Here is a 10,536-nt window from a genome sequence, read left to right as displayed (position 1 = left end):
CAATTCAGTTGTAAAACAAACATGGGCTAAGGACTTGGATAGACATTTCTCCAAAGAAGATATACAAATGGCCAAGAAGCATATGAAAAGATAAGCTAATCATCAGGGAAATGCAAATCAAAACCACACTGAGGTATCACCCCACACCTGTCAAGATGGCTATTTATCAGAATAGGTAAGTGTTGGTGAGGATGTGAGACACTGGAACCCTTGTGCACTGGTGCTGTGAAAGGAAAATGGGCAGCTTCTATGGAAAACAACGAAGTTTCTTCAAAAGAATAAAAGCAGCACTATGATCTAGCAATCCCACTGCGGGGTCGGTATCCAAAAGAATTGAAATCAGCACCTCAAAGAGATACTAGGACTCCTGAGTTTTAAAAATTTCTCTCAAAGTCTCTGCTACCCAGCTCCCCACAGCACATAGGTCCTCGTCACTTTTAAACCCCAAAATAAAACCTCACCACCCCCCACCCCCACCGCCGCCAACACGCTGATCCCAGGCACCTCAGGGCTTGCCCCAAACTGCCTTCCAGGTACAGAATTTTGCCCCCTGCCTTGGGGGGGCCAAGTCCCAGGGGAAGGTGCCCAGCGACCTGCGGGAGGTCCAGGCACGCCCGGCCGTGCGGAAATCGGCCCTTCAGGCGGCCGCGCTGCCCGGAGCAGCGTGACGCGGGGGCGCAGCCGGACTCCAGACTCATCGCGCGCTCTCCCGCGCCTCGCTTCCCTGGGCTGCAGCCGGACTCCAGACTCACCGCGCGCTCCCCCGCGCCTCACTTCCCTGGGCCGCCGCCAGTCCTGCTCCGCCGCCGGGGGCGGAGCGTGGCCCTTTTTGGTCCGGGTAGGCGTGGCCGTGGTCCCGGAGGTCACTGGGCTGCCCCGCTGGCTGCTGTCACTTGCGCCCTGCGCCTGGCGCAGCTTGGCTCGCAGGCTTCCCCGCGCGCACCCGGGCTGCGCCCCCGCCCTCCCGGGAGTAGCTGCGGCAGCAGCAGCGGACAACCCCTCCCTCCATCCCCCATCAGAGAGACGACATGGGCCCGGGGACCACCTGCCCGTGCAGGGGCCCCCTGTCTCGCTCCCAGGTGTCGACCTGGATCGAGCCCGTGGTCGCCTCCACCCAGATGGCCGCCTCCCTCTACGACGCGGGGCTGCTCCTCGTGGTGAAGGCGTCCTTCGGAGGCGAGATCTTGTCCAACCACAGCGCTAGCCCGTCTACCCCGGGGGCTCTAGAGAACCAACAGCAGAGGGCCATCTCCAACTTCTACATCATCTACAACCTTGTGTTGGGCCTGACACCCCTGCTGTCGGCCTATGGGCTGGGCTGGCTCAGCGACCGCTACCACCGCAAGATCTCCATCTGCATGTCTCTGCTGGGCTTCATGCTCTCCCGCCTCGCGCTGCTGCTCAAGGTGCTGCTAGACTGGCCCGTGGAGATGCTCTACGGGGCGGCAGCGCTGAACGGGCTGTGCGGTGGCTTCTCGGCGTTCTGGTCGGGGGTCATGGCCCTGGGATCCCTCGGCTCCTCGGAGGGCCGCCGCTCCCTGCGCCTCATCGTGATCGACTTGATCCTGGGCTTGGCGGGATTCTGCGGGAGCATGATCTCTGGGCACCTCTTCAAGCAGATAGTCGGGCACTCCAGCCAGGGCCTGGTGCTGACCGCCTTCAGCGTGAGCTGTGCCACCTGTGCCCTTTTCTACAGCCTCTTGGTGCTGAAGGTCCCTGAGTCCACGGCCAAGCCGGTGTCTGGCACAGTCTGCACCGATAACACCCTGGATCCTGATCCGACAGACAAGCAGTGTGTGCTAAGGCACCCTTCATCTCCTGCAAAAGCAAAGCCCAAGAAAACCATTATTGCTCTGCTCTTTGTGGGTGCCATCATATATGACCTGGCAGTGGTGGGCACAGTGGACATGATGCCCCTTTTTGTGCTGAGGGAGCCTCTGAGTTGGAACCAAGTACAGCTGGGCTATGGTATGGCTTCAGGGTACACCATCTTCATCACCAGCTTCTTGGGCGTCTTGGTCTTCTCCCGCTACTTCCAGGACACCACCATGATCATGATTGGAATGGTCTCCTTTGCGTCTGGAGCCCTTCTCTTGGCTTTTGTGAAAGAGACATACATGTTCTACATTGGTGAGTCTGGCATTCTTGGGGAGGCAGGATAAGGACACTGCACATCCCCCGAGTCATGGGGCTGACCCCAGGGATGCTGTGGTCTAGGTGTCCCAGCTCAGCACCGGAGATTATACCTGCTATCTGGGAGACACAAGGGAGACAGGATTATGTGCACTTGAGTTTGTCGGTATTGTTACCTGTGTGGCCCCTGAAATGTTACCAGAGCGGTGCCCAAAGCTCTAGGAAGTCAAGGGAGGGCTGGTCAGTGGTGCCTGGAGTCAGCAGGAGAGCCTTCAGGATGCCCTCGAGTGGAGGAGATGGGGTTGAGTTTCTTCTCCCCAGTTTTAAAGGGATAAAACATTAAGTAATCCAGCTGAAAAAGTCCTTTAATTAAAATCATTTTGGGTCAAGCACAAGCTTTTTAAAAAGAGAGAAAAATTCTCCATAAATGCCTTCCACAGCTAATGTAATACATTCATTCCCTCAAGGAAGCGAATGAAGTTCCTATCTGAGGACAAAGACAGCCCACAAGCAGAGAGCTCTGGCCCGTGCTCCAACAGACCTTTCTACAGTGATAGAAATGTTCTGTATCTTTCTGCCTAATACACTAGCTATTAGCCACGTATGGCTATGAAGCCCTTGAAATGTGGCCAGTGCAACTTAACAGAATTTTTCATACTATTTCATTTAAATTAATAGTCATGTGGCTGGCTAGTGGCTAACATATTCGAACAACTCAAGATGGTTCCCAGAGACCGTCCTTTGGCAGAGGTCACACAACTCAGAAAAACCCCTCACAAAATGGCAAGATTACCTTTCGCCAGCTCCCAGTTCAACAGGCCGTGTGCAAGAGCCAGAGTCCCCCCTCCCCTTCCTTCCCCACCACACACACACACACACGCCAAGGGATAATGAACAGGGCCCGAGGGAAGGAGGGGTGTGTGGCAGGTGTGTTAGTGGCACACATTTCTAGATGCAGTCTGCCAAAGCTCCTGGGACCATCTCCCAGAGGTGACGATGAACGGCAAGCGCAGACACCTCTCTCCCAGGAGGCAATGAGTTCTGAGTGACATCAGCTCCACTTCCCTAGAAACAACTCTACCAATAAAGACACCCTTCACCCTCTGTCACCACTGTGCTTGGCACCATGCAGACGGGTCTGCAGCAATGTGCTCAGAGAATCAGCCTGCCCGGGGCAGGGGGAGGAGGTGGGGGGGGGGTCCTAGTCTGCCAGGAGAGAAACCGTTTCTTCAAGGCCACATAGGATTGTGGGTGAGCGGGTAGGGGAGGCCTTTGCTCTATTCTAATTTACTCTTTGGCCAAGCCTGGGCTACAGTGAGGAGTGTTCTCCTGTGATTCCTTTCCAGCTCGGGCCGTCATGCTGTTCGCTCTCATCCCCATCACAACCATCCGATCGGCAATGTCCAAGCTCATCAAGGGCTCCTCTTATGGTGAGTGAAAGGAATTTCTCGGAGGTTCTCTCTGGGTGGACGGTTTCAGAGCCAGTCGGCTTGAGGCACAGGGTTTGGACTGGCAGAAGGCACAGGAGAGAGTTCCAGAAGCAGCCTTGAAGACACTAGAAACACACTGGTGTCCAACCGGAGTGGAGCGAGTGAGAGCAGGAGGGTGGGAAAGACTCGGAAAGTCAGCCGCTGAAAAGCCACAGTCAAAGGGAGATACTGCCATCCAGGGGCCACGGGAAGAGTCAGCTGGGTGGAGGCAAGAATCCTGTAAAATGAGCCAGGAAGACAGAGGGAGTCTGGGGAGGGTGAGGGGTCTCCTGAGAACCCCCCGGAGACTCAGCTCTCAGGGAACATGGAGGGACAGCTTAGTAAAACCTTGGTAACCTCGGTCCCTTCCACAGGAAAGGTGTTTGTCATCCTGCAGCTGTCCCTGGCTCTGACCGGGGTGGTGACATCCACCATGTTCAACAAGATCTATCAGCTCACCATGGAGAAGTTCGTTGGCACCTGCTTTGCACTCTCCTCCTTTCTCTCCTTCCTGGCCATCATCCCGATTGGGTAAGACAGAACCAGCGTCTGCTCTTTGGGCTGGGGCCTGGGGCTTAGGTCAAGGACTGCTGGAGCATTTCCAGCCCATTATCATAAAGTATTATTTATTTTCAACAATTACACAATGGGTTCTGAGTAGGCTCTCTCACAGAGAAAAAGTTCTCCTGTTTCCCCAAACTAATAATCTGGAGATTTGGAAATTCCCTAAAGTTATAAGTAATAAACAGAGGGACCAGATTGCTCACTTCCTGGTGGTTTTGTAATACAACTTATTTATAGGCAACTCATATACTTCCTTGTAATCAGGGGCTGGGATTAGAAACCTTCTTGTACCACTCAGACCTCTTTTGTTTAGTCTCCTTTAGGTGAGAGTCAGCCGGCCTCACTTCCAGGTACTCTTTCTTGTCTGTACCTTCCAAGGGCTTGGCAACTTCTGTGCTCAGTGCCCTTTAAATCTCACGGCCACCGGACTGTGTGAGCTTCCCTGTAGGACGTGGGCAATTCCTTTGATCTCTCTGGGGGACTTTTCTTGTTTGCAAAACAAGAGCGCTGAAGTCTGGAAGATAACAGGCAGGAGGAAGGACAGAGAAGCAAAGGAGGGGTACTCCAGGCCCATGGGGAGAGTGCCAGCCTAGATCGTCACCAAAATGGACCACATGGAACAGTCTAGTCTTCGACCAGCCCCATCCAAGGGAGATTTGGTACGAGCCACAAGTACAAGCCATATTATGTGATTTAAAATTTTCTAGTAGCCATGTTTAAAAACAATAAAAGTAACGAAATGATTTTAATAACATTTGATTTGGCCCAATAGATCCAAAATATCTTTGTAATCAATTTATGAAATCAATGAGTCTTTTAAACTAAATCTTCAAACTCTGGTATTTTATACTGACAGCACACCTCAATTTGGACTCCATTTGAACACCTTTCAAGTGTTCAGTAGCCGATGTTAACTAGTGGCTACATATTAGCTCAGTTTCGGTCTGTTTAGGCCCCCTAAGGTGTGGTTATCTCACACTTGCATCAGTCCCACCAGAGGATTATTGATATCCACAGTAAGATACAAGGGACTTGATATATAGATTTGCATTTTAAAGGGACCAGTAGCACACCAGGGCCCTACATATCAGTAATGGTGGTGCTATAGGCAGCAGAGTAGACCAGAATTGAAGGCAGGTGGGAAGTGGATGGTGGAATTCTCACCATCATCTTTGAATTCTCACATTGCAGTGCACAGGTCCCTGCCTGCACAGAAGCCTGAGCCTCCTGAGACAGGAGCCATCAATCATGAAGGCTCTTTGCTTTATTTCATAGTTGAGAAAATAATAAGATATGAGGATCAAACAGCTGAGAGAATTTGTACAAAACAGCAGACTTGATTACTAGTGCCTTCTTGGGCCAGTTCTCATTTTCTCAAGGTGTGGGACTGAGCCAGACCTGTCCTCAAGCTGCCCAGCCCTTAGGCCTTTTCATGTGCCACTGTTTTCATGAGAGTCTCAGCTGAATAGGTTGGGTTTAGCTAGAGCTGACCCACAATGCAAACTTCTCAGGAGTCCCAGCTCTCTGTCCATGTGAGTAATGGGTTAGTAGCCGTGCCGCTTGGAAGTTATCCAGTCCTGTTTGATTGGCAGTTGGTTGAAATATAGTGTCTTTGACCTAAACAAATCAACAAAAAACAACAAAAGAAAACAAGTCTGACTAGTTAATGTGTGTCATAGCTAGAGATATAAACAAATGAAAGCATTGAGAATATGCAGTAATTGGTTCTTTTCTGCAGTTTCATTGCTTCATATGTGTGCTAAAGAGATGCTTTCCCTTTTTTAAGAGACTTTGGGGTGCATGAAACAGGTGTGCTGCCCTTGACACCTACCCCCCAATGTACTATGTAATATGCACCTGGACCCAGCCCTACACTGTGTGCATGGAATCTTGATTAAGATATGCATGGTCTTGTATCACAGAAGCAGGGACAGAATCTTGACCCAATCTTAAGTAACTGAATGCTTATGTGAATTGAGGCACTTAAGTAGTTGCTAATTGTTTTCCTCTGTTGTAGACATTTAGCTGTAGAGGGACCCATGTGCAACCGAAGCCTCCTTTGCTTGCTGTACACTGGAATCACCTGGAGAGATTTAAAAACTACTGATGTCTGGCTCCTACCCGCAGAGATTTTGACTCAGTTGATCTGGGATGCAGCCTGGGCACGGGAATGTTTTAAAGCTCTCCAGTTTATTCGGATACACAGCCAAGGTTGAGAACCTCTGGTATAAAGGGAGTTTTTCTATTACCTTTCCCTTCCACGAAGTCACAAGTAAATAAGATCCTGAAAAATTATTACAAGAGGCCAAGGCTGCACCATCAATCATTAAGCGCTATTAGCAGGAAAGACCAGAACTCTAACCACAGAAAGAAAAGCTACATTCCAATGACATAAAAGCCCAGGAAGACATGTCACAGCAGGGAGTGGAGGAGGCCATGGAAGGCAGAAGGCTGGGAGGAGAGAGGTTCCTGGGCTGAGCTGCCAACAGCCCATCTGCAGGAAGGGAGTGTGGCCCCAGCCCTTCCTGGTACCAAAGTGAGTCAATTTCATGTCACCGTGAGAACCTGCCCTCTCCTGCTTGTTCTTCTTTACACGCGACAGGGAGATGCTGAGGGAATAACTCTCTGGCTCTGCCCATCCGCAACCCACTGGCCACCCAAACCTCGTGCTTCATAGAGAAAACAGATGCCCTCAGAGGAGAGTAGGCTCGTTTTTCTCCAAAGTAGATCTACAAGCCTATGTTCTTTTGCATCCATCCTGTTCTTCTCCTCCCCACAACCTCTCTGAAAGATAATAACAGCAAACACTTAAACAGCCCTTATTATGTGTGTGGGGCACTACTTTAAATATTTCATATATTTTAACCTTCTCAAACAATCCTCTGAGACAATTACTATTTTATCCCCATTTTGCAGATGAAGAAACAGACTCTAAGATGTCACGGAACTTGCCTAAGATTACAGAGCTAATACGTGGCAGAGACAGGATTTGAACCCAGGCAGTTGGTTCTCAGCCACTCCTTGACTTGCTTCTTAGAAGAGTCCCTGGGTACCTGGGTGCCACCTCTCCCCTTCTCCTTAGAGAGCTTACTTGCAGTACTTAGCTGCTCCCTCTCCTGAATTCTTCCTATCAGAAGTGACACGTGATCTCTACCACCTTCTCTCCTCCTTTGTTACAGCCATGTTCTCCAGTTCTGGTCTACACCTGGTCTACATTGATTCTGCCTCCAACATATGCCTCCAATTCATCCTTTTCTCTTTATGCCTACTGCTGCCACCCAAGCACTTGGGGGACCAAATTCGCCTCTGAGCCATGCTCCCCACATCCACACGTGTTCCCCTCTCATCCTCTCTCCACCAGGCGGCCAGAGCAATTTCCTTAGAGTGTGTACATCAGTTCACATCACCTCCTGCCCAAAGCTCTGCGCTTGGCTTTCACTGCTCTTCAGACCCAAATTTCTTACCGTGGACCACAGGTCCTTCATAATCCAGCCTCCCACTCCTGCCACTAACCACCCTCCCCATTCTAAGCTTCAGCCCCAGGAGCCTACCCTCGTGCTCCTTACCCACACATCCTTCTTAACACAACTTAGCTGTGGTCTTAAGTTGAACACCATTTTCTCAAAGAGGATTTGAGAAAAATCCCTTCTCGATCTAACTTCGCTCCTTCTATTATATGCTCCCCAAGCTTCCTGTACTTTTCCTCCATGGCGTGATAGCTGATGATTATTTAGTGGTTATCATGTTTTACAAGCCTGCTCACTAACTAGACTGTAGGCTCCCTGAGGGCAGGAACCACACCTGTCTGGCTCACCTCATATCCTGTGTCCAGCAGAGAGCTTAGTGTGCACTCGAAGTATTTAATGAATGAAAAATCTGTCAGAAGGGTGTGACACCTACTAGCCAGCACTGCTGACCATCCATATCCCAGAGCTGCCTGTTGACTGGCCATGAAGTCAGGGGTTGGCCATCACCATATCAATGAAAATCGATCAACAGTCAATCTAAGAAAGAAACAGAAAATTTTAGTCATGCTATCCCAAGGATTATAACCCGGGAGACAGTATTTCAGAAAACTCTGAGGACTGTTCCACCTGTTAGAGGTCAAGGCACAGTTACATAAGTTGTTTCTTGAGTTTTTTAAAAATTAATTTTATTTATTTTTGGCTGCACTGGGTCTTCGTTGCTGCGCGTGGGCTTTCTCTAGTTGTGGCGAGTGGAGACTACACAGGCTTGCGGTGCACAGGCTTCTCATTGCCGTGGCTTTTGTTGGGGTGCACAGGCTTCAGTAGTTGTGGCACACAGTCTCAGTAGTTGTGGCTCACGGGCTTAGTTGCTCCGCAGCTTGTGGGATCTTCCCGGACCAGGGCTTGAACCCGTGTCCCCTGCATTGGCAGGTGGATTCTTAACCACTGCGCCACCAGGGAAGCCCTACATAAATTTTTCAGACAATGGGTTATACATCAAAGTAACATACTGCAGGGCGGGCGGGGGGGTGGGGGGGCGAGGGATAAATTAAGAGTTTGGGATTAACATATACACACTACCATATATAAAGTAAGTAAACGAGGACGTACTTTATAGCACAGGGAACTATACTGAGTATCTTGTAATAAACTATAATGGAAAAGAATATATACATGAATCACTTTGCTGTGATCACACTTGAAACTAACACGACACTGTAAATTAACTATACTCCAATTTTAAAAAATTTCCCAATGTGGACCAGAAAACAAAACCAAAGTAACACACTGACAGTTTACATAGTCCAACAAGGTGAGCAGTGGGTTATTGTGACCCCTTACAGGATTGAGAAAGGAATGTTAACTCCTAGGGAGTCACCTTGCTGGCACCAGGAGGAAATAGCTATTTTTTTTTTTGGTGAGTAGGAATTCCTGTGTCTTCTAAGGGGATCTAGTTAGCGTATAATGCAGGCACACAATGCACACTAAAGGGGAGGAGGTAGTTGCTCGAATGGGCAGAGAATCTTAGGTTTACAAGTTTTCTTGTCCCGTCTTAATTTATCAACCACGTGGCTGTGCTGTCATGGTCCACAGTAGGGAGGGGTGAGCTGTGGAGTCAGACCTACAACCGGAGTTCATGTGTTCCTGGGCTAGCAGCCTCTAAGTCTTGGCTTGCCTCTTACCAGCTCTGTCATACCATGAGCTCTAAGTACAGTAAGTGCTCCCCCGTGGAGAGCCCTGGGGCTCATGGAAGGTGGGGAATCAGTGTTTGGAAGTTTCCACAAAGCTTGTCCTTAGAAGGGTTTGGATTTACGTTCACACCCCATCCAGCAGCTCCAGATGTGGTCCATCCATCAGGAGGAACTGTGTGCCAGCTTAGAACCTGAGGTTCCTAGAGCTCAAAACAGTTGAGAAAACAGAGGACACCAGAGGTCGAAGGACATGCCAAAGGTCACAAAGACTTCTGAGATTTCAACTAGAGCTCCTCGTTCCTATGCATTCACTTATCTCCAAATATTTCTAAACAATGTAATGAGTTATGGAAGAGAGAAAAGGGCTATGGAAAGGCAAAAGAGGATGCAGCTAATTCTGCTTGGGAGGAGCGAAACTTGATCTCGAGGTGCACATGGGAGTTCATCACCGGGCAGAAGTGAGATGGAAAGAGACTCCAAGAAAAGGAAGATGTAGATGCAAAGGGCTCTTGACGTTATGGGACAGGAAGGAGGCTGGAGTGAGAGGAGTTCCCTCGGGCCCTCTCCCTTCATGCAGTACAGCATCCCGCTGCCCTAACCGATAGAACCTCCTCGTCTACCGGTGATACAGAGGTGGCCAGAGACCGCCCCGCCCCAGTCCAGCTGTTCTCTCATAATTCTCTATTGTAAATTCTTACAGCATCGTGGCCTATAAGCAAGCCTCGTGGTTGCAGCATGGAGACGTCGCAGAGAGAGGAAGGTGCTGAACTGCGGGAGCCGGAAACACCAGCAATGGCCGGGGCCCCCAAAGTCTACCCATTACTCAAGAAACCCGAGTTCCAGCCAGAGTCAGCTTCAGAGCGACTTGCTCTGGCTCGAGGGTCCCTAGTGGGTAGGGAAAAAGCATTTTGCAGACAGTAGAGTGTGAACTTTCATATGAAGGCCGCACACACAGCCATACCAGACACTGAAGCCCCTTTCCTTCCAGGAATGGAAGGGGCTTCTGTCTGGTATGAGGGCTCCAACATATGGTAACTAGTCACACCCAGGAGTCCTGTGTGAGAACTCAAAGGCACACATTTTCAACAGCCCGAGGGGAACAGGGAAGGGATGTTTTGTAAGCACTGCCAACAGTGGACGTCAGTCAATATTTTTAAAATAGAAACTTGAAAAAAAGTTAGCTTTCTTCCCGGAAGGCCTTGTTATCTGTGA

At 49.9% G+C, this 10,536-nt stretch overlaps 1 protein-coding gene across 1 annotated transcript; it reads left to right on the top strand.

The window, feature by feature from the left end:
- Window positions 1–892: 892 nt before the first annotated feature.
- SLC46A2 (solute carrier family 46 member 2) lies at window positions 893–10,141 on the top strand. Its single transcript, XM_065879480.1, has 4 exons — window positions 893–2,130; window positions 3,480–3,563; window positions 3,977–4,133; window positions 10,025–10,141. The coding sequence occupies exons 1-4, from the start codon at window positions 1,029–1,031 to the stop codon at window positions 10,089–10,091; spliced, it is 1,410 nt and encodes a 469-aa protein (XP_065735552.1). The 5' UTR covers window positions 893–1,028; the 3' UTR covers window positions 10,092–10,141.
- The last annotated feature ends 395 nt before the right edge of the window (window positions 10,142–10,536 follow it).

Source organism: Phocoena phocoena, chromosome 6 (genome assembly GCF_963924675.1).
Source record: "Phocoena phocoena chromosome 6, mPhoPho1.1, whole genome shotgun sequence".
NCBI lineage: Eukaryota > Metazoa > Chordata > Mammalia > Artiodactyla > Phocoenidae > Phocoena > Phocoena phocoena.
This window is presented reverse-complemented; position numbering and strand designations above follow the sequence as displayed.

Bases quoted from the DNA above. Each gene is read 5' to 3' on its own strand.
- SLC46A2 (XM_065879480.1), top strand. From the start codon at position 1,029: ATGGGCCCGGGGACCACCTGCCCGTGCAGGGGCCCCCTGTCTCGCTCC. The intron at 2,131-3,479 runs GTGAGTCTGGCA...ATTCCTTTCCAG, and splicing joins GACATACATGTTCTACATTG to CTCGGGCCGTCATGCTGTTC. The intron at 3,564-3,976 runs GTGAGTGAAAGG...TCCCTTCCACAG, and splicing joins CATCAAGGGCTCCTCTTATG to GAAAGGTGTTTGTCATCCTG.